Genomic DNA, 25,040 nt, shown 5'->3' with positions numbered 1-25,040 from the left:
TGGCTAGACGGAGACTCCAGTATTTGGTTAAGTGGAAGGGTTATGGTCAGGAGGATAATTCCTGGGTCTCTGCCTCTGATATTCATGCCAAAAGATTGGTGCGTGCCTTTCATCGGGCTCACCCTGGTCGCCCTGGTGGCGTGGATGAGGGTTCGGTGACCCCTCCTCAAGGGGGAGGTACTGTTATGAGTTCATTTTCCCCTTCACTATTGAGGTCTGATGAACTCCCTCTTCTGGTGAAGGAAGGTAATGAGGCTGATTACCAAGCACCTAAGCTGGGAGAGGATGACTGGGCGACGGGGATCTCTGACTGGATAGAAGGCAGCCGACGCCCTTCTGCCTCGCTGGTGATTTCTCTGTGGAATTCTTGGAGACCAGTCTGATTCCTGCTCCTCAAAAGCTAAGTTTTCTGCTTTGCCTTTTTGCATTTGTGTCTTGGTTTTAGTTAGCCTTGCTTTTCTGGATTCTGCCATTCCCTGCTGGGGTGAGCTGAATTCTTTTTTGTCGCTTTGCTCTGTCTTCAGAAAATACCTGAGTACTGACATAGTCTTTTTGAAGCCTAGCGTCTTCAGGGCCTTTTTCCCTGTCAGTCTGTTGGCTCTTATTTTGATAGGGTTTTTCGCGGATTGCAGACAGCAGCTTTCCTATCCTGTCCTATCTAGTTAGCTTGGGCCCCATCATTTGCTCAGTCTATCTTTCTATCTGTGTTAGTGTTTTTTCTTCTTGCTTCACCGTCATTATATGTTGGGGGCTGCCTATTGCTTTGGGGTCTGCTCTGGGGCAGTTTAGATTTCCCGTTCTGTCTTTAGGCTAGGGAGTTCTCCGGCTGTGATCGAGGGGTCTAGGGCATCGTAGGAACCCCCCACGGCTACTGCTAGTTGTTGTTGATAGGTTCAGGGGTCTGCAATCAGATAGCTGCCAACTTCTCTGGCTTTCTGGACTTAGCTAGCATTTCTGTTTTTGCCTCCTATGGTGACTCATTCATAACACTTTTAGTGGCTAACAAATAATAGTGAATGATGTTACAAAGCAAGCTTTCGGGACAGCTTACGTCCCTTCATCAGGCTGATATAACAAAATATTTGAAGAAACCTTATTTATATACAGTGGAGAGCACAGGCAAGGTGTGATACATGGACATTTCAATAAACAAACCATGAGCTTGAAGAGAGAATCCTTAGTTAAGTAAGATTAGATAGGTAGTGTGAAAGTTCTGTGAGATCAAAGGGCTGTTTGAGGAAATAGCTCAGATATGGTAATGGGCCATAAAACCTTCTGACAGATTGAGTCCTGTGTGAATAGAATCAAAGATTATTATGAACTTGTATTCCCACACCCTCCGATTTTTCTGTGATTTAAAATTGCCTTTTAAAATGACAGAACTTTCACACTACCTATCTAATCTTACTTAATTAAGGATTCTCTCTTCAAGATCATTGTTTGTTTATTGCAATGTCCATGTATCACACCTTGCCTGTGCTCTCTACTGTATATAAATAAGGTTTCTTCAAATATTTTGTTATATCAGCCTGATGAAGGGACGTAAGCAGTCCCAAAAGCTTGCTTTGTAACATCATTCACTATTATTTGTTAGCCATTAAAAGGTATCATACCCACAAAATTCCTATTTTGTTTCTCTCACTGAGAGCACTTTATATATTTATTTCTGTACTGGTAATGATTACATCAATTACCCAAGTGCTTTCTATCTAGTCACTAAGAAATCCAAAAAATCTGAGGTATTGTCTCATTTCAGATCATTATACCAGTGAACATGATCGAGAAATGGAAGATAAAGGTGGGTAACAAAACTATTCGTAGAACAATAGAGGTAAACGTAGTAGACAGTGGACCATGAGGCATAAGAGAAAAGACTTATAGTTTGCATCCAACCACCTCAATGCCAGCTGTGGACTGCCCCCAAGAAGTAAGAAATACCCTGCTGGTCTTGCTCCTAGAAATATTATGTTAGTAGGGAAGTAAACCTGTCCAATGTGACATAGTGCTATGATATCCAAAACTGAAAACCCAAAGCAAAACCATGATAAAAAATGTTTAAAAAAATATATTTATAGTCCCCCCATACACATTAGACAGTCAGCAGAATCCCCTGATATCTATGGATTTAGCCAACAGTGTAATGTGTAGGAGGGCCTTGGACAACTGATTGTCAGAAGAGAGGTCGATTGGGTAAAGGCCCCGTCACACACAGCGATATCGCCAGCGAGATCGCTGATTTTGTGACGCCACAGCGATCTCGTCAGTGAAATTGCTGTGTGTGACATGGATCAGCGACTGGCCCCCTGCCGGGTATCACTGATTGCGCTCGAACGTCCTGGGCCATTTTTTGATCGTTGGTCTCCCGCTGGCCAGCGCACATCGCTGCGTGTGACAGCGAGAGACCAACGATCAGCGACGCTGGGAACTGGTTTCCAATGTAAACAGCGGGTATCTAAGAGCTGCTTGCTCGCTGATCCTGATCGCTGGAGGGGCTGTCTATGTGACAGCTCACCAGCGATCAGCTAACTATGTCCCAGCGATCCCATACGCGTTGGATCGTGGGTGGGATCGCTGGGACATTGATACGTGTAACGGGGCCCTAAGTCAGACTTCATAATGCTGATTGCTTTGTTCTCCTGAGGATTAAGCCTTAACCAAACATGTCTGGTGATGGCTTTCTCATAAGAACACAAGAGCTCTTGGCCAAACAATTAGTCCTGTGTATGGAAGAGATAGCCGAGATAGCGATCAGCTGAATGATTGGCCAAAGCTTCGTTCAGTCAATGATCATCTAAAGTGTATGGTCATAAATACACTCACAAATCAAACTGCTCCCCGAGTCTGAGTTCACTGGAAGCCTCATACTTACATACACCCCAGATTCATTATGGCTCCTGATATTGCTGTTGTCCAGGCAGCCAAAAGGCCTTTGATCAATACAGCTGTCCATAATGGATCCTGGAAAAAGCCAAGACAGTCAACAGGCAATGATCGGATATTGATGGCCCATCCTAATGTTATGCCTTCAATATCTGCAACAAAGCTACTGATATGCTGTCAGGGCCAAAATGTTGGAACCCTCGAAATTGTTTCAGAACATGAAAAGTATTTCTCCCAGAAAATTATTACAATTCCACATGTTTTGTTATACACATGTTTATTTCCTTTTTGTGTATTGGAACACCACACAAAAAAAACAGGGAAAAAAAAGCAAATTGCACATAATTTCATACAAAACCTCAAAAATGGACTGGACAAAATTGTTGGCACCCTCAACTTACTATTTGCTGCAGACTTTTTGGAACAAATAACTGCAATCAATTGTTTCCTATAACCATCAACAAGCTTCTTACACTTCTCAACTGGAATTTTGGACCACTCTTCTTTTGCAAACTACTCCAGGTCTCTTATATTTGAAGGCGCCTTCTCCCAACAGCAATTTTAAGATCTCTCTACAGGTTTTCAATGGGATCCAGCTCCGGGCTCGTTGCTGGCCACTTCAGAACTCTCCAGCGCTTTGTTTCAATCCATTTCTGGGTGCTTCTTGAAGTATGTTTGGGGTCATTGTCCTACTGGAAGACTCTTGACCTAGGGCTCAAACCAAGCTTTCTGACACTTGTCACTACATTGTGACCCAAAATCCTTTGCTAATCTTCAGATTTCATGATTACTTGCACACAGTCAAGTCACCCAGTGCCCGAAGCAGCATAGCAACCCCAAAACTTCTTTGAACCTCCACCATACAGTATTTTACTGTGAGTATTGCATTATTTTCTTTATAGGGCTCATTTCATTTTCATTAAACACTAGGATGATGTGCTTTACCAAAACACCCTATCTTGGTCTCATCTGTCAACAAGACGCTTTCCCACAAGGATTTTGGCTTACTCATGAAAAATATTCAGAATTGAGAGTCATCAGTGGTTGATACCTTGCTCTACACAAGAAGAAATGCGTAGAGCAAGACAGGGAGGGGGGAGCAGTTGAATAAGCCCCGCCCAGCGGACCGGACAGCGGCAGTTTACATACATCTGAACCGATATAAAAAAGGTATTTATGCATGAAAGGTGCGGGGTCAGGGGGAAGCAAAAGTGCTAAGAGAATCCTTATGTGACACACAATTGAATGATATCATTATATGATATCTCAAAAAAGGGGTGACAGATTCCCTTTAATGGCTAACTGAAAAGATGGTAAAAAATTGCAAGCTTTCAAGACTACTCAGGTCTCTTCATCAGGCATTGTCTAAACCAAAATCTGAAGAGTCACATATTTATGCAATCATGTACATTTTAACAATCTGTAGTCTAGCTTTTTATGTTTCTATGTCAGCAGTGGGGTCCTCCTGGGTCATCTGCCATAGCATTTCATTTCATTCACATGTTGACAGATAGTTTGTGCTGACACTGATGCACCCTGAGCCTGCAGGACAGCTTGAATTTCATTGGAACTTGATTGTGGTTGCTTGGCCACCCTCTGGACTCTCCTGTGTGGCAACCTTTAATCGATTTTTCTCTGCTATCCACGTCCAGGGCGATTAGCTACAGTGCCATGGATTGTAAACTTCTTGATTATGTTGGACACCTCGGACAAAGGAACATCAAGATCTCTGGATATGGATTTGTACTGTTGAGATTGTTGATATTTTTTAACAATTTTGCCTTCTCTTTCTGTTCCCCATGCTTAGCGTGGCACACATAGACACACAATGCAGAGATTGAGTAATTTTCTCCCCGTTTTATCTGCTTTCAGGTGCATTTTTCATATTGCCCACAACTGTTATTTGCCACAAAGTAACAGGTGTGGGCAATATGAACGAACATCACATATTTGAAGCAAAGTTGTTTACCCACAATATTGGAAAGATGCCAACAATTTTGTGAGAAATTATCGTATGTCCAATTTGCTTTTTTTTTCTCTTTTTTGTGTGCTGCTTCAATACACAGATAGGAATTAAACATGTGTATAACAAAACATGTGTAATTGTGATAATTTTCTGGGAAAGATACTTCAATTTCTGCTACAATTTCAAGGGTGCCTACACTTTTGGCCATGACTGTAAATGTAAGCGACAATCTGGGAAGGTTGGTTTCTTTTTCAATAATAATACCAAAATTATTTTAATTTACTAGTTGACAAGAAGCATTGATCATATGTGAGGTTTTGTTCGAATTGTGCAACCTGAAACATTTCTTTTGTTCCAAGGTTATTCTCTTTCCTGCGTATCTGCAATGTGTGAACAAGGCTGTAAAGTTACTAATGGTGCCACTGTCTGTAGCTGCCTTCATGGTTACTCTCTGGGAAAAGATGGGAAAACGTGTTACGGTAGGTTTATACATTTTTATTAAAAATAAAGAAACAAAACATTAAGGGCAAAAATTATGAAAGGAATCAAGCACGCAATGTCACGGCACCATTATCATAGTGGAGTTAAATAATCCATAGTAAATAGTGTGTATCTCAAAAACATTGAAAACGTGAGGTTAAGAAATAGAAACTACACTTGTTAATGAATTGATAGCAGAAGATGTTAAAGTTTTCAGAGGGTGGAGTAAAGACAATGACTGAACACATTTGGGATAGGTTTATTATTCAAATACTCCTAAACGGTGGCTCAAATTGAGCCTGAATTGGTGCACCTGGCGTACCACATTTGTTGGGTGTTTTAGATACTTTTTTTTTTTTATCTCATTGACCGAGGGTACATGGTTCTGTGGGAAAAGAGTTGTAGTTTGGTGGAAAGGGCATGATTTAAGATGCACCACAAGGTACCAAAATTGGTCTAAAGTGAGCAAACCGGAAGTGTTAAAAAATTAGACAAAAGAGTCTAAGTAAACTTCAAATTTATCTTACAATATTAATCTCTATGCAGATTTGGCGCACTTAGAAATGACAGTTCTGCCCCAATGTTTTTGATGATAAGTGAATATTAAATGCTGAAACTAAGCAGAATTAGGGACACTGCGGCATATTTGGCCGCTGTCCCGACTGCTGGGCCCCCCTTCGTTTAGGACTTGTGGGACCTCCCATGGGATGATGCCAATAGAAGGGTAATCCCACCCCCACAGGCTGTCCCCACCCCGCTGTTACATGGGACCTCGTGATCGGCAGTACATTTGGTCTCTCCAAGATACCCGGACCTGTTCCCGCTCTCCCTCCCCGTTTAGATTTTTTTTTTCAAGCTGCAGCTGCGGAATGGGTGGTGACTTTGGTGGTGATGATACCTGCACCGGAGGACCGGAAGGCAGATAATCTCCCTACACCCAGTTGGTTGGCAAATTATTGCCTGGTGTTGAGCTGCGACCATAATCTTATGCCATGTAAAAGAAGAGAGTTCTTATTTATATCTCTCCAATAAAACAGTTATATTTAAGAGAAGAAATGGTGTGGTGTCATGTCATGGGAGTCATGGGTTAGGGTCTCAGCAGTCTGTTGTGCTGCTGATAACTTGTTAGTGTGTGGAACCAGAACTATCCTACTAGCACTCGTTCTGTCTCCATAACTAGTGGTCTGTGTAAATAGGCAGGTTAATGAATGCAAATTTAGTATAAAATTGATTGACTCTTGTTAAAGTCCGCTAATAAATTCACCATATAAAATACAATGTTTGACATCAAAACCTTCAAGAACAGGCAAAATGAAGGTCAACGAATATGAAATAGAGAGTCAGAATAAACTGGCCAAATAGTCATTGGGGTTCGTGATATTCACTGTGTTAACATACACATTTTATTAGTTAACAGAGTTATGTCAAATTAGTCAGGAGACAACAGGAAGGTAAGGCACATGGGAGCACAAAATAGTTCCCACCCAGAGACGTTCCAAGCATCGGTAGAGTTGACTCAGCTGGTAGACATCTATCTAATCCTTGAGCCATAAGCTCATGAACCATATCTGTAAGGAAGTGTGTATATATTATATGCATACATACACACACATATAAGGACTGGCTAGCTATGACTGGAGCCAGGCCCTGATTTCATTTGGTGTTCAGTCAAGTAGGGAAGTTTAGCAGTCTGTGTATTGGAGCTAGTGAGTCACCAGCAAAAGTGAGCTGTCTGTGAGGTGAACACTTATCTGGGGTAGTAGAGCTGAAGAGAAGCCACTTTTGATTTACAGACTCTACTTGTGACAACTAATATCTGTACTGTGGTGTGAGTACAAAAGTGTAAATGTACCGTGAAGACCCTGAATAAAGGACTGTGTGATTTATTATGTGTTTTGGGTTGAAGAAAAGATGAAAAATTTTCTTATGCTGGAGAAAGGATTTTAAATTGGGAGTGCGGAGAAATGCAATAAACCTTGCTTTGTGTTGCACCAAGGGTTGTGCCTGTGCTAATTGGGTGCCTATTGCTGATTGTGAATCCCTACTGTATATATTTAAGTGTATATATATATAGTGGCTTGTGAAAGTATTCACTCCCTGGCATTTTTTCGTGTTTTGCTACCTCACAACCTGGAATTTTACTGTTTTTTTAGGGTTGGCATCAGTTCATGTAAAGAACATGTCTACAGCTGTGAACATTTGGTTTCTGTTTTTTGAAGCAAATAACAAATAGGACAAAAAACTGAAAAACAAAATTTATTTTATTTATTTATTAACTTTACTCATTTATATAGCACCATTAATTCCACAGCGTTTTACACACATTATCAGCACTGTCCCCAATGGGGCTCACAATCTAGATTCCCAATCAGTATGTCTTTGGATGCATAACTATTCACCCCCCTAAAGTTAGTACTTTGTAGAGTCTCCTTTTGGCCAGAGTCACACTAGCGAGAAATACGGATGAGTGCTATGCGAGAATAAAATCTCACTCGTCTCAATGTTAATCTATGGGTCAGCTCGCATAATCCGTTTTTTACCTCGCACGTTTTATACGTGCGAGAGAAATCGCAGCATGCTTCGATTGTCAGCGTTTCTCGGCCGAGACACGCCAATGCAAGTCTATGGGTGCGAGAAAAAAACAGATTACACATCGACCATACGTGTAACTTGCGAGAAATACGCAGCAGTGTCCTTTAGAAAAGCCGGCAATTCAGTGCGCTATACTGTAAAATCACACTGACAGGTTAATAAAGAATAGCTATAATATATGTATACACATAGTATAGGTATATATATGTATATATATATATTTGTCATTGACAGATATATACACTACCGTTCAAAAGTTTGGGGTCACCCAGACAATTTTGTGTTTTCCGTGAAAACTCATAGTTTTATTACTCAAATGAGTTGCCAAATGAATTTAAAATCTAGTCCAGACATTGACAAGGTTCGAAAAAAAGATTTTTATTTGAAGTAATAATTTTCTCCTTCAAACTTTGCCTTTCATCAAAGAATGCTCCCTTTGCAGCAATTACAGCATTGCAGACCTTTGGCATTCTAGCAGTTATTTTGCTGCGATAATCTGGAGAAATTTCACCCCATGCTTCCAGAAGCCCCTCCCACACGTTGGTTTGGCTTGAAGGGCACTTTTTGCGTACCATACGGTCAAGCTGCTCCCACAACAGCTCAATGGCGTTGAGATCTGGTGACTGCGCTGGCCTCTCCGTTACAGATAGAATACCAGCAGCCTGCTTATTCCCTAAATAGTTCTTGCATAATTTGGAGGTGTGCTTTGGGTCATTGTCCTGTTGTAGGATGAAATTGGCTCCAATCAAGCGCTGTCCACAGGGTATGGCATGGCGTTGCAAAATGGAGTGATAGCCTTCCTTATTCAAAATCCCTTTTACCTTGTACAAATCTCCCACTTTACCAGCACAAAAGCAACCCCAGACCATCACATTACCTCCACCATGCTTGACAGATGGCGTCAGGCACTCTTCCAGCATTTTTTCAGTTGTTCTGCGTCTCACAAATGTTCTTCTGTGTGATCCAAACACCTCAAACTTGGATTCGTCTGTCCATAACACTTTTTTCCAATCTTCCTCTGTCCAATGTCTGTGTTCTTTTGCCCATATTAATCTTTTCCTTTTATTAGCCAGTCTCAGGACTTTTTCTTTGCCACTTTGCCCTGAAGGCCAGCATTCCGGAGTCGCCACTTCACTGTAGACGTGGGCACTGGCGTTTTGCGTGTACTATTTAATAAAGCTGCCAGTTGAGGATCTGTGAGGCGTCGATTTCTCAAACTACAGACTCTATTGTACTTGTCTTTGCTGCTCAGTTGTGCAGCGGAGCCTCCCACTTCTCTTTCTACTCTGGTTAGAGCCTGTTTGTGCTCTCCTCTGAAGGGAGTAGTAAAAACCATTGTAGGAAATCTTCAGTTTCTTGGCCAATTCTCACATGGAATAACCTTCATTTCTATGAACAAGAATAGATTGTCGAGTTTCACATGAAAGTTCTTTTTTTCTGGCCATTTTGAGAGTTTAATGGAACCAACAAATGTAATGCTCCAGATTCTCAACTAGCTCAAAGGAAGTCAGTTTTATAGCTTCTCTAATCAGCCAAACTGTTTTCAGCTGTGCCAACATACTTGCACAAGGGTTTTCAAGGGTATTCTAACCGTCTGTTAGCCTTCTTACACAGCTAGCAAACACAAAGTACCATAAGAACCCTGGAGTGATGGTTGTTGGAAATGGGCCTCTATACACCTATGAAGATATTGCATTATAAACCAGACGTTTGCAGCTAGAATAGTAATTTACCACATTAACAATGTATAGAGTGTATTTCTGAATCGTTTAATATTAGCTTCATTGGAAATAACTGTGCTTTTCTTTCAAAAATAAGGACATTTCTAAGTGACCCTAAACTTTTGAACGGTAGTGTATATACATACAGTAAACCATTTCATTTCATTTAGGTTTATATATTTTCTTTGACTAATAATTAGATTAGTGTATGTGTGTAAAATTTGGGACATTTAGGTGTTAAATTAACGGATACATTCGTTAAAAAAAATTGCATGGGCTCCTGAGCAATTTTCTTTGCCAGAGAGGGAAAGCCAGTGACTGAGGGCAGCTATTAATAGCCTAGGGAGGGACCATGGTTATTGCCCCCCGCCACAAACATCTGTCCCCAGCCACCCCAGAAAAGAGTAAGATGCACCTTTCCTGGCACTTAGCCTCTCTATTCTACCGCTGACGTCACTGAGGCTGCGCAGAGTTTCCGCCTGATCTGAGGTGAACTCAGAAGTGTGGGAAAATGTTCTGAAACTTACCCACACTAATGAGTTAATCTCCAGTCAGCCGGGGCACCTGCACAGACAGGTTTCCATTCATTTTTCATAGATTTACAGCTGGGCCGGTAACATTAGCACCACTCCCGGTTGTAAACTATGTAACCCCTTCAGATGGATTGCAGCAGGGGACATGACTGAACGGCGGAAAGGTATGGATATTGTTGCTTTTTTTAAAAAACAAAAAAAATTATTACAGGAGAACGATGGCTTCAGTTGGATTGGCTGTGTAATAAATTTGGTCAAAAACTCTGTGTCATTATTTAATTAAAATATTTTCTATTTAATGTCTGTGGGTATTTTTTGACTCTTTAATACTATTGGATTAATAATGGACAGGTGTCTTATTGACACCTGTCCATTATTAACCCGTCTTAATGTAACCTTTCAATTGCAAGGTGACATTAACCCCTTTTTAACCCATATGTCACCGCTAAAGACAGTGAGAATAGTGAGGCTAAGTGCCAGGAAAGGCGCATCTTATAGATGCGCCTTTTCTGGGGTGGCTGGAGGCAGATGTTTGTAGCTGGGGGGGTCAATATCCATGGTCTCTTCCTAGGCTATTTATATCTGCCCTTAGTCACTGGCTTTACCTCTCTGGTGGAGAAAATTGCGCGGGAGTCTCTCGCAATTTTTTTCAACGAATGTACCCGTTAATTTAACACCTACATGTCTCAAATTTTACACACATGCACTAATCTAATTATTAGTCAAAGACATAGATAAATCTAAATGAAATGATATGGTTTACTGTCATTCAATGTCAGTTTCTGTAATGATTTTACAGAAGCAGGCAATTGAATTATCGGCTATTCTGCTATCTGTCTATGAAATATATATATACACTGCTCAAAAAAATAAAGGGAACACTTAAACAACAGAATATAACTCCAACTAAATCAAGCTTCTCTGAAATCAAACTGTTCACTTAGGAAGCAACACTGATTGACAATAAATTACACATGTTGTTGTGCAAATGGAACAGACAACAGATGGAAATTATTGGCAATTATCAAGACATTCTCTATAAAGGAGTTGTTCTGCAGGTGGGGACCACAGACCACATCTCAGTACCAATGCTTTTTGGCTGATGTTTTGGTCACTTTTGAATGTTGGTTATGCTTTCACACTCGTGGTAGCATGAGACGGACTCTACAACCCAAACAAGTGGCTCAGGTTGTGCAGCTCATCCAGTATGGCACATCAATGCGAGCTATGGCAAGAAGGTTTGCTGTGTCTGCCAGCATAGTGTCCAGAGGCTTGAGGCGATACCAGGAGACAGGCCAGTACACCAGGAGACATGGAGGGGGCTTTAGGAGGGCAACAACCCAGCAGCAGGACTGCTACCTCTGCTTTTGTACAAGGAGGAACAGGAGGAGCACTGCCAAAGCCCTGAAAAATGACCTCCAGCAGGCCACAAATGTGTATGTGTCTGCACAAACGGTTAGAAACCAACTCCATGAGGATGGTCTGATGGCCCAACGTCCACAGATGGGGGTTGTGCTCACAACCCAACACCATGCAGGACGCTTCGCATTTGCCACAGAACACCAGGATTGGCAAATTCGCCACTGGCGCCCTGTCCTCTTCACAGATGAAAGCAGGTTCACACTGAGCATATGTGACAGATGTGACAGAGTCTGGAGACGCCGTGGAGAGCCATCTGCTGCCTGCAACATCCTTCAGCATGACCAGTTTAGCAGTGGGTCAGCAATGGTGTGGGGTGGCATTTCTTTGGAGGGCCACACAGCCCTCCATGTGCTCGCCAGAGATAGCCTGACTGTCATTAGGTACCGAGATGAGATCCTCAGAACCCTTGTGAGACCATATGCTGGTACGGTTGGCCCTGGGTTCCTTGTAATGCAGGACAATGCCAGACCTCATGTGGCTGGAGTCTGTCAGCAGTTCCTGCAAGATGAAGGCATTGAAGCTATGGACTGGCCTACCCGTTCCCCAGACCTGAATCCGATTGAGCACATCTGGGACATCATATCTTGCTCCATCCACCAACGTCACGCTGCACCACAGACTGTTCAGGAGTTGGTGGATGCTTTAGTCCAGGTCAAGGAGGAGATCCCTCAGGAGACCATTCGTCGCCTCATCAGGAGCATGCCCAGGCGTTGTACAGTAGGGAGGTCATACGGGCACATGGATGCCACACACAATACTGAGCATCTTTTCCTTGTCATGAGGCATTTCCAGCCTGTAATTTGATTTTCCACTTTGATTTTGAGCATCATTCCAAATCCAGACCTCCATGGGATATTTATTTTGATTTTCATTGATAATTGTTATGTTTTATTGTTCTGAACACATTCCACTATGCAATGAATACAATTTTGCAACTGGAATATTTCATTCAGAGATATCTAGGATGTGGTATTTTAGTGTTCCCTTTTTTTTTGAGCAGTGTATATATATATATATATATATACATATACAGTGGGGAAAAAAAGTATTTAGTCAGTCATCAATAGTGCAAGTTCCACCACTTAAAAAGATGAGAGGCGTCTGTAATTTACATCATAGGTAGACCTCAACTATGGGAGACAAACTGAGAAAAAAAAATCCAGAAAATCACATTGTCTGTTTTTTTTTCATTTTATTTGCATATTATGGTGGAAAATAAGTATTTGGTCAGAAACAAGCAATCAAGATTTCTGGCTCTCACAGACCTGTAACTTCTTCTTTAAGAGTCTCCTCTTTCCTCCACTCATTACCTGTAGTAATGGCACCTGTTTAAACTTGTTATCAGTATAAAAAGACACCTGTGCACACCCTCAAACAGTCTGACTCCAAACTCCACTATGGTGAAGACCAAAGAGCTGTCAAAGGACACCAGAAACAAAATTGTAGCCCTGCACCAGGCTGGGAAGACTGAATCTGCAATAGCCAACCAGCTTGGAGTGAAGAAATCAACTGTGGGAGCAATAATTAGAAAATGGAAGACATACAAGACCACTGATAATCTCCCTCGATCTGGTGCTCCACACAAAATTCCACCCCGTGGGGTCAGAATGATCACAAGAACGGTGAGCAAAAATCCCAGAACCACGCGGGGGGACCTAGTGAATGAACTGCAGAGAGCTGGGACCAATGTAACAAGGCCTACCATAAGTAACACACTACGCCACCATGGACTCAGATCCTGCATTGCCAGACGTGTCCCACTGCTTAGGCCTGTACATGTCCGGGCCCGTCTGAAGTTTGCTAGAGAGCATTTGGATGATCCAGAGGAGTTTTGGGAGAATGTCCTATGGTCTGATGAAACCAAACTGGAACTGTTTGGTAGAAACACAACTTGTCGTGTTTGGAGGAAAAAGAATACTGAGTTGCATCCATCAAACACCATACCTACTGTAAAGCATGGTGGTGGAAACATCATGCTTTGGGGCTGTTTCTCTGCAAAGGGGCCAGGACGACTGATCCGGGTACATGAAAGAATGAATGGGGCCATGTATCGTGAGATTTTGAGTGCAAACCTCCTTCCATCAGCAAGGGCATTGAAGATGAAACGTGGCTGGGTCTTTCAACATGACAATGATCCAAAGCACACCGCCAGGGCAACAAAGGAGTGGCTTCGTAAGAAGCATTTCAAGGTCCTGGAGTGGCCTAGCCAGTCTCCAGATCTCAACCCTATAGAAAACCTTTGGAGGGAGTTGAAAGTCCGTGTTGCCAAGCGAAAAGCCAAAAACATCACTGCTCTAGAGGAGATCTGCATAGAGGAATGGGCCAACATACCAACAACAGTGTGTGGCAACCTTGTGAAGACTTACAGAAAACGTTTGACCTCTGTCATTGCCAACAAAGGATATATCACAAAGTATTGAGATGAAATTTTGTTTCTGACCAAATACTTATTTTCCACCATAATATGCAAATAAAATGAAAAAAAAAACAGACAATGTGATTTTCTGGATTTTTTTTTCTCAGTTTGTCTCCCATAGTTGAGGTCTACCTATGATGTAAATTACAGATGCCTCTCATCTTTTTAAGTGGTGGAACTTGCACTATTGCTGACTGACTAAATACTTTTTTTCCCCACTGTATATATATACACATACTGCTCAAAAAATAAAGGGAACATATATATATACACACATATATACGCAGTATAGATATATGTGTCTCAATGACATGTATATATGTATACAGTATATATATATTGTGGGGAATAGATAGCTCAGCTGGGATCTTTGCTTTGGCACAAGCGTGTGGCTATGAAGTCACTTCAGCAGACTAGCAAGTTCCACATGAATATGGACACGGCATATTTATTGTGCACACTTGTTATTCAATGTTACACATGCCAAACATGAAATAAAACATCTAAGGCCGTCTGGCCACTAACTAACAATAGCAGGCTAACTACAAAATAAACCTATATAACAGCAAACAAGTCCATGTAATCTTACTGTGTCAGCTCCCATCTCAGCAGACGAGATAGACTGAGAGATCCCAGCTCCTCCTGATTATATCAGCTGGACCAGTCAGGAAACCAAAACCTGGATTGAATAAGTGGAGGGGGAACTACCAGTCCTTTCCCTGCTGATCACTATGGAAACCAGGACTGGATTACAGTGAAATAAACTGGCTTCATCATCAGTACAGGGAGACATATGAAATGAAACGGGGAGAAATATACCTGTTTTCTAGTACCTCTCCCCTTGGCACCTCACAATATATATGTGTGTATTCTATGTGTATTTATCTACTCTTTCTTTTCTATTTTAATTTGCCATTGGGATCCACTATATGTCCATTTTGCACGTCGGGGAAAAAATCTCGCCATACGGATACCATACGGATGTCACACAGATGTACCACGGATGCTTAGAAGTGAGTAAATCACATCCTCGCATTGCACATGGATGACATATGGATCACTGTTCATGAAACAGTTGTGCGATTCTCGTCCGTGAAAAACGGACCGATTTTTTTGTACGTTGTGTGTGACTCCAGCCTTTGCGTCTACTACAGCAGCAAGTCGCTTTGAATAAGTCTCTATGAGCTTTCCACAACTGGCCACTGGGATTTTTCCGATTCCTCAAGTCAATACTGCTCAAGCTCCTTCAAGTTAGATGGTTTCCTCTTATGAACAGCAACCTTCACATCTGACCACAGATTCTCAATTGGATTAAGGTCTGAGCTTTGACTAGGCCACTCCAAAACATTTACATGTTTCCCTTTAAACAACTTGAGTGTTTCTTTAGCAGTGTGCTTTGGGTCATTATCTTGTTGGAAGGTGAACCTCTGTCCCAGTCTTAAATCATTGACAGACTGAAACAGGATTTGCTCAAGAATATCCCTGTATTTTCCACCATCTTCCCCTTGACTTGGACCATTTTCCCTTTCCCTGCTGCCAAAAAAAGCCCCACAGCATGATGCTGTAACCACCATGTTTCACTGTGGGGATGGTGTTATTAGGGCGATGAGCTGTGTTGGTTTGGTACAAGACATAGCGTTTACTTTGCTGGCAAAAAAGTTCAATTTTGGTCTCATCTGACTACAGCATCTTCCTCCATACATTTGGGGAGTCTACCACATGTCTTTTGGCGAACTCAAAAGAACCTTACAATTTTTGTGTACGCAAATTCTTTATTCTGGCCCACTCTTCCATAAAGGCCACCTCTATGGAGTGTACAGCTTATTGTGATCATATGGACAGATTCTCCAGTCTGTGCTTGGGAACTCTGCAGCTACTTCAGGGTTACCTTTGGTCTCTATGCTGCCTCTCTGATTAATGCCCTCCTTGCTCGGCCTGAGAGTTTTGGTGGGCCGCCCTCTCTTGACAGGTTTATTGTGGTACCATGTGGTTTCCATTTGATGATAATGGATTTGAAGGTGCTCCGGGAGATCAGACATTGGGATTTTTTTTATACCCTAACACTGACTTGCACTTCTCAACAACTTTGTCCCTGACTTGTTTGGAGATCTCCTTTGTCTTCATGGTGTTTGGTTATTGGTTCCTCTTGCTTAATGGTATTGCAGCCTATGTGGCCTTTCTCTCCAGTCACCTTCCACGACAGTCACCTTGGAGGTTGTTTCCCTGCCCTAATGGGGGACAGGAAACACAAATAACCCTCCACTTCCTGCTGCCTCCAGTGTTTTTCCTGTCCCCCAGTGGGGCATGAAGAGGTTACAGAAGGGGCTGCCATGGCCAGCGAGTGGAGCTCCTACATACTTACTGCTGGGCAGCCAAGGTTGGGGGTTCACCTCTCCTCCTCCCTGTCACTGCTCCCGTCTCCACCTCCCGGTGTGAATCGGGACTTGTCCACCACTCCCGCGCCCCCCCGGGGCAAAGCGGGGCGGTATAGTGCTGGCCAGGGTCCTCCCGTTAGCTCCCCAGCTTCTCCTTTCTCCCACGCTGCTGTTCGAGGCCACGCGCGCGTCGGAGGGGGCGAAGCTTCAGACCGGAAGTGACGTCGGCACACTTCCGGTTCGCGTCCTCCAGCGTCTCCCAGGATGGGGACGCACGCCAGCACCCAGGGACCCGGGGATCCGATGGCAGCAGGGGTCGGACGGCAGTTCCTCCCCATGGACCTGGGGGAAGGAGGGGCACAATATGACGGACGCTGAAAACGCCCCATATAAGGGTGCCACAGACTTCAGGTAAGCACAGTGTGTCTGTATGAGTGCAGACATGGACGGTGACAAGCCCTCAACTGCTGCATCTGCGGAGCCCAGCGTTCCCCCTCCTACTGTAGCAGGGCCGGTCCCTAAACTGTCAAACATTGGTGGCACGGGTCTGAGCAAGCCTTCTCTCTCTTCTTGTAGGAGGACAAGGCCTCTGCCAAAAGAAACCCTCGCAAATGTGGTATCTGTGGTGCCAGGTTCCCTTCTGATTATAAAAAGAAGCTATGCCTGCCCTGTACGCAGAACATTCTGTGCATCGAACAGCCCTCCCTGTTTGACAGCATAAAAACTCTCATTAGACAGGAGCTTCAGACCTCCATGGCGGCCCAGACCCCAGCGACTCAGGGCCCTCCCCCCAAAAAGAGGAAAAGGGCACCTACGGAGGCCCACTCAAATTCAGGAGAAGTCCGTTCCTCAGAGTCAGAGGATATTTGGGAGAATGAGGGCTCCACATCCACCTCCAAACACGACGCAAAGAAATACTATTTTGCCTCTGAAGATATGGAGGAGATGGTCTCCATGGTGAGAAATACCATGGGGGTTGAGGAGGAAGAGGTGAAGCTCTCAGTCCAAGATGAGATGTTTGGGGGCTGAAACCCAGAAGTAGAAAAGGCTTTCCTGTTCATGAAAACATACAAAGTCTAATAGCTCAGGAGTGGTCCTCCCCCGAGAAGGCACTTAGTGTACCATCAGAACTAAAAAGCCACTTTCCCCTCGAGGGTGACAGCTCTATTTGGGAAATTCCTAAAATAGATGTGCAGGTCTCTAAAGTGACTAAAAAGATGTCCCTCCCTTTCGAGGACTCTTCCCAGTTGAAGGATCTGATGGATCGTAAAATGGAAAGTCACCTTAAGAAATCCTGGGAAGCTTCTACGAACTTGCTTAAGGCAAACGTAGCCTCCACTTGTGTCGCCAGATCATTGTTCTTCTGGCTTCGTACATTAGAGGAACACCTCTTGGGGGTACTCCCAGAGAAGAAATCTTAGATTCCCTTTCCCTCCTCCAAAAAGCAACAGGCTTTTTAGCCGATGCTTCGGGAGAAACGGTGCGGGTAGCAGCAGGGTCCCTAGTCCTTACAAATTCGGCTAGAAGAGCCCTTTGGCTGAAGTCATGGGGAGGTGACATCACCTCCAAGACAAAACTCTGTGCCATCCCCTTCCAGGGACACCATGTGGTCGGACCAGTCTTGGATGACATCCTCAAAAAGGCCTCCGACAAAAAGAAATCGCTACCCGAGCAGAGAGTCGCCAAGAGACGGTTTTTTGTCCCCCACGAGAGCAGGCCTCCCAAAGGGAGTTCAGAGGGAAAGACAAGACGGGACGAAAGAGCTCCCGAAGGGGGGTAGAGGGAGAAACATCCTTGTCCCTCGGCAACAACCCCCGGACAAACAGTGACTCCCCGGTGGGGGGTCGACTCACTCAGTTCTTCGCCCAATGGCAGGCCACGACCTCGAACCAGTGGATCCTGCATACGATACAATTTGAGCTAAAACTGGAGTTCGAACACCCTCCCCCCACTGTTTAAGAGTCACCCCTACACAGTCCCCAAGTCTCCAAAAAGTTCTACTTCTTCAGATAGAAGATCTATTACGGGAAGGAGTAATTTCATATGTACCTCAACAGGAAATAGGCAGAGGACATTACTCCCGCCTATTCCTGGTGAAGAAGCCCTCTGGAAAGCATAGACTAAAGCCTAAAACCCCTGAATCGCTTCATCAGATACCGGAGGTTCAAGATGGAGTCAGTAAAATCGGCAATCCCTCTTATTGGACAGGGCTGGCTGATGGCTACGATAGACTTAAGGGACACGTATTACCATGTCCCAATTCATCCGGATCACCGGAAGTTCCTGAGGTTCGCAGTGTCACATGACCAAGGGATCAGCCATCTCCTGTTCAACGCCCTCCCATTTGGCGTATCCCCGGCACCAAGGGTATTTACGAAAATTATGAGGGAAGCAGTCATTTCTATCCATCTTCAGGGAATATGCATCGTTCCATATTTAGACAATCTGCTCATTATCTCTCCATCAGTGTCCCGGCTGAACAACCAGGACGTGTCAAAGACCCTGCAGATGCTCGAATCCCTAGGTTGGATCCCGAATCTCCAGAAGTCGAACCTTCATCCTTCCCCAAGGAAAAAAATCCTGGGGATCCTCTTAGATTCTGAAAAAAGGATGTCCTTTCTTCCCGAAGATCGTCAATCAGACCTTCGTCGGAGAATAATCCGGTTCAGAGAACAAAGGACACCGACTCTGAGGGACGCCATGTCTATCCTGGGTTCCCTGACATCGTGTATTCAGGCGGTATCCTGGGCACAGGCACATACGCGAATCCTCCAGTCATACGTCCTGGTAAGCGCAAGGAAGTATCGGAACAATCTATCGAAAAAGATTCCACTTCCAGGACACGTAAAATCGGCCCTTTTGTGGTGACTGAATTACCGGAACTTGAGACGAGGAATAAGCTGGGACCAGTTTCCTCTGAAAATACTCTGTACCGATGCCAGTCTGAAAGGTTGGGGGGGCCATGGTGGAGGAGTCTTACTTCCAGGGACAATGGTCCCAGAACATAAGAACCAGATCCTCAAATCTAAGGGAATTGAAGGCAGTGGAAGAAGCACTAAAAGCCGCTTCATCCCTTATCCAGAACCATCACGTCCGGATATATTCCGACAACATAACCATGGTAGCATATCTCAGACACCAGGGGGGCACGAAGTATGCCAGTCTGAAGATGGTGGCAAAAAGAATCTTCCTATGGGCAGAAAAACACCTATTATCCATCTCCGCGGTACACCTGAAGGGGTCGGAAAACATCCAGGCGGACTTCCTAAGCAGGAAGGACGTCCATTCGGGAGAGTGGTGTCTGAATCAGGAAGTCTTCCAGGCTCTAACCTTATGCAAATGCTCAAAACGCGAAGACAACAACCTACTTCTCCCTTGGTCCCACGTACGGAGCCCGGGAGACGGATGCGTTCGCTCATCCATGGGTCTTCAGACTGGCCTACACCTTTTCACCAATCCCTATGTTGGCAAGGACGCTGCAGAAAATCAGATCAGACAGGGTCACGACAATCCTGGTGGCTCCAATGTGGCCAGGACGGAGCTGGTACAACGCCCTGTTGGACATGGCCCTGGAAGATCCCTTGCTTCTACCCCAAAAGACCGACCTCCTTTTCCTGGGGCCCTTACTGCACCCAAACCCCAGCAAACTGAATCTAGCAGCTTGGTTATTGAGGCCAACATTCTGAGGGCCAAAGGGCTATCGGATGAAGTAATCCGGACCCTGCAAAAAAGTAGAGAGCCGGTAACTAATGCCATATATGGCAAAATATGGAAGAAATTTTCTTCCTGGTGTATTCCTAAGGTCCCTGACCCCTTCCATCTCAGTATTGCCCAGGTCCTAGATTTCCTGCAAAAAGGGTTAGAGCTAGGACTTATTCCAAGCACACTGAGGGTTCAGGTATCTGCCCTTAGTTCTTTTTTTGACCAAGACCTGGCCAGACACCGTTGGGTTAAACAATTCATGACCGCTGCAAGCAGAATACGGCCTACACTCCCTAGTCGGGTCCCCCCCTGGGATCTTAATATAGTGCTGAATAGCCTAACACAGGCCCCGTTTGAGCCCTTGTCAGAAATTTCATTGAGGATTCTCACACTCAAAACATTCTTTCTTGTAGCAATCACCACTTCTAGGTGGGTGGGAGAACTACAGGCCCTATCGGTACAAGAACCATACCTCCTACTCAACTCAGGCAGTATAGTACTGCGCCTAGACCCCTCCTTTATGCCCAAAGTGGTATCAGACTTCCATCGAGGCCAGGATATTGTGTTGCCCTCATTCTGCCCAAATCCTTCTAATACGAAGGAAGAAAGGTTCCACACCCTGGATGTTTGCAGGGTGGTCCTCCATTTCCTTGAACTAACCAGGGATTGAAGAATCGACCAGAACCTGTTCATTCAGTATTCAGGACGGAATATGGGAAAGAAGGCAGCAAAAAACATGATAGCAAGTTGGATCAAGCAGTCCATCTTCCTGGCATATTCATCAAGAGATCTCTCTCCTCCCGAGATGCTAAAGGCCCACTCCATTCGATCAGTCGCCACATCATGGGCAGCAAGAGGGAACGCATCTTCGGAGCAGATATGCAGAGCTGCCACCTGGTCCTCTGTACACACCTTTACCAGACACTATAGACTGAATTTTAATAGGGATCTAACATTTTGCAGACGCGTTCTGCAAGCCGTAGTCTCTCCCTAAAAAATAGTGTTGGTATAACTCCAAGGTTACTGTCGTGGAAGGTGACTAGAGAAAATAGAATTAGACTTACCGGTAATTCGGTTTCTAGGAACCTTCCACGACAGCACTAATTTCCCTCCCTATCTAATATCTTACCGGACGATTCCTGCTCTACTGGCGGTAACTATTCATGCTAGTATGTCCAGAAAAAACACTGGTGGTAGCAGGAAGGGGAGGGTTATTTAACCTCTTCGTGTTTCCTGTCCCCCATTAGGGCGGGGAGACAACCTCCAAGGTGACTGTCGTGGAAGGTTCCTAGAAACCGAATTACCAGTAAGTCTAATTCTATTTTCAGAAAAGGAAAAGTGGATATACTGACAGACTTGTTACACTTGGATTGCACACAGGGGGATGTCATGTCGCTAGTCATGTGACTTATGAAAATAATTGCTTGAACCAGAAATTTTGAGGGCCTTCATTGCAAAAGGGGTTAATACATATGCACTTGCCAATTTGTAGTTATGTGATCCCATAAATGTAATTTATGTCTATATTTTTCTATATTTTTCTCACTTCACCAATTAAACTATTTAGTGCTGATGCATCACACACAAATCAGATTACAAAAATATTTACACACAGGTTGAAATGTAACAGAATAGATAAAAAGCCAAGGAAGAGAATACTTTCGCTAGCCCCTGTACATACAGTTGTGACCAGTCTGACAAAAATTTATTTTTAAACAAAAAACTATAGGAGAGAAGAAGCGCACATAGGGTCTTATCCGATAATTTAAGAATCTGCTATTCAGAAAAAATGCTCACCTGGTGCCCCTTCAATAAGGTACATAAATGTCAGCTGTCACAGATCCACGGGTCAGAGATTGATCATATCAGGAACCATACAAGGAATTTTGTGGATATTACCCACGCTGCTGAGCAAATGGAAATCCGGATGTATTAATGATAGAGAATAGTCAAAAATTTAATTTTGAATTTCACAAAATTTGCTACTTCAGTGTATTTAGATCTTTTAACCCCTTCCTGACATCAGACGTACTATCCCCTATGCCTATGCTATGGACGGGATAGTACGTCTCAGCGATAAGCAGCGCCCACGTGGTGAGCGCCGCTGATCGCGGCCGGGTGTCCGCTAATTATCACAGCTGACACCCGGCACAATGTGTCAGGGGCGGTCACGGACCGCCCCTGACACGTTAACCCCTTGCACACCGGGGTTACCGGGGTGTACCGGGGGTTAAAGGGAAGCATCAGCAGGGAGGGGGCTCCCTCCGTGCTTCCCTGAGCCCCCCACGGCAGCGCAATGTACAGTGCTGCTGCGGGGGGGCTCCTTCCCTGCAGGCCCCCGAATCCAAGATGGCGACGGGGGCCTTCGGGGGCCTGCACGGAGCCGGCTTCCTCAGTGCCTGCAAAGCGCAGGCATGAGGAAGTCTGCAGCAGTGCCTTAAAAAATAAAAATAAAAAACGAAGCAAAAAATAATGATTTATTATCATACCGCTAAACAAAAAGTGCAATAACGCGCGATCAAAAAGACACATATAAATATCCATGGGATCGCTGAAAACAACATCTTGTCCCGCAGAAAACGAGCCACCACACAGCATCATCAGCGAAAAAATAGAAAAGTTATAGCTTGCAGAATAAAGCGATGCAAAAATAATTATTTTTTATATAAAATAGTTTTCATTGCATAAAACAGACAAAACATAAAAAAACGACCTAAATGAGGTATCGCTGTAACTTTACTGACCCGAAGAATAAAAACACTTTATCAATTTTACCGCACACGGAACGGTGTAAACACACCCCCCCCAAAAGAAATTCATGAAACGCTGTTTTTTGTTCATTCTGCGTCCCAAAAATCGGAATAAAAAGAGATCAAAAAATGTCACATGCCCGTAAATGGTACCAATAAAAACGTCAACTTGTCCAGCAAAAAATAAGACCTCACATGACTCAGTGGGTCAAAATACGGAAAAATTATAGCTCTCAATATGTGGTGAAGCAAAAACAATTTTTACAATAAAAAGCGTCTTTTAGCGTATGACAGCTGCCAAATATAAAAACCGCCATAAATAGTAAATCAAACACCCCGTTATCACCCCCTTAGTAAGGGAAAAATAATAAAATTAAAAGAAAATGTATTTATTTCTATTTTCCCATTAGGGTTAGGGTTAGGGCTAGGGCTAGGGTTAGGGCCAGGGCTAGGGTTAGGGTTAGGGCTAGGGTTAGGGCTAGGGTTAGGGCTGAGATTAGGGTTAGGGGTGTGTTGGCGTTAGGGTTGGAGTTAGAATTGGGGGTTTCCACTGTTTGGGCACATCAGGTGCTCTCCAAATGCAACATGGCGTCTGATCTCAATTCCAGCCAATTCTGAGTTGAAAAAGTCAAATGCTGCTCCTTCCCTTCCAAGCTCTGCCATGCGCCCAAACAGTGTTTTACCCCCTCATGTAGGGTATCAGCCTACTCAGGACAAATTGCAAAACAACTTTTGGGGTCCAATTTCTCCTGTTATCGTTAGGAAAATAAAAAATTGGGGGCAAAAATATCATTTTTGTGGAAAAAAATGATTTTTTTATTTTCACGACCGGGCGTTATAAACTTCTGTGAAGCACTTGGGGGGTTCAAAGTGCTCACCACACATCTAGATAAGTTCCATGGGGGGTCTAGTGTCCAAAATGGGGTCACTTGTTGGGAGTTTCAATAGTTTAGGTACATCAGGAGCTCTCCAAACGCACATGACACTCGCAGACCATTCAATCAAAGTCTGCATTCCAAAACATCACTACTTCCCTTCCGAGCCCCGACGTGTGCCCATACAGTAGTTTTCTCCCACATATGGGGTGTCAGCGTGCTCAAGACAAATTGGACAACGACTTTTGGGGTCAATTTCTCCTGTTACCCTTGGGAAAGTAAAAAAATTGGGGACTAATTGATCATGTTTGTGGAAAAAATACGATTTTTTTATTTTCATGCCCGGGCATTATAAACTTCTGTGAAGTCCTTGGGGGTTCAAAGTGCTCACCACATATCTAGATAAGTTCCTTAGGGGGTCTAGTTTCCAAAATGGGGTCATTTGTGGGGGGTTTCCACTGTTTAGGTACATTAGGAGCTCTCCAAACGCAACATGACACCCGCAGACCATTCAATCAAAGTCTGCATTCCAAAACGTCACTACTTCCCTTCCGAGCCCCGACATGTTCCCATACAGTAAGTTTCTCCCACATATGGGGTGTCAGCATACTCAGGACAAATTGGACAACAACTTTTGGGGTCCAATTTCTCCTGTTACCCTTGGGAAAATAAAAAAAATTGATGACTAACAGATCATGTTTGTGGAAAAAATACAAATTTTTTATTTTCACGCCCGGGCGTTATAAACTTCTGTGAAGCACTGGAGGGGTCAAAGTACTCACCACACATCTAGATAAATTCCTTGGGGGGTCTAGTTTCCAATATGGTGTCATTTGTGGGGGGTTTCCACTGTTTTGGTACATCAGGGGCTTTCCAAACGCGACATTGTGTCAGATCTCAATTACAGCCAAAAGCGTCAAATGGCGCTGCTTCCCTTCCGAGCTCTGCCATGCGCCCAAATAGTGGTTTACCCCTACATATGGGGTATCAGCGTACTCAGGACAAATTACACAATAACTTTTAGGGTCCTGTTACCCTGGGAAAAATAAGAATTGAGGGTGAAAAGATCATTTTTGTGGAAAAAATATGATTTTTTAATTGTACCGCTGTACGTTATAAACTTCTGTGAAGCCCTTGTGGGTTCAAAGTTCTCACCACATATCTAGATAAGTTCCTTGGGGGGGTCTAGTGTCCAAAATGGGGCTACTTGTGGGGGGTTTTCACTGTTTAGGTACATCAGGGGCTCTCCAAACATGACATGGCGTCCGATCTGAATTCCAGCCAATTTTGCATTGAAAAAGTCAAACGGCGCTCCTTCCCTTCTGAGC

General features: G+C 43.9%; 1 protein-coding gene across 1 annotated transcript in view; it reads left to right on the top strand.

The window, feature by feature from the left end:
- Positions 1 to 25,040, top strand: part of VWCE (von Willebrand factor C and EGF domains) — a 260,888-nt gene that overhangs the window by 40,564 nt on the left and 195,284 nt on the right. The window contains exons 4-5 of the mRNA XM_073573945.1: positions 1,757 to 1,798; positions 5,206 to 5,325. Coding sequence (XP_073430046.1) covers positions 1,757 to 1,798; positions 5,206 to 5,325 — 162 coding nt within the window. The remainder of the gene's footprint in view (positions 1 to 1,756; positions 1,799 to 5,205; positions 5,326 to 25,040) is intronic.

The sequence above is a fragment of the Dendrobates tinctorius genome, unplaced genomic scaffold, assembly GCF_039654945.1.
Source record: "Dendrobates tinctorius isolate UK_male_01 unplaced genomic scaffold, ASM3965494v1 ptg000037l, whole genome shotgun sequence".
NCBI lineage: Eukaryota > Metazoa > Chordata > Amphibia > Anura > Dendrobatidae > Dendrobates > Dendrobates tinctorius.
Note: the sequence above shows the minus strand (reverse complement) of the source record. Positions and strands in the feature narration are given on the sequence as shown.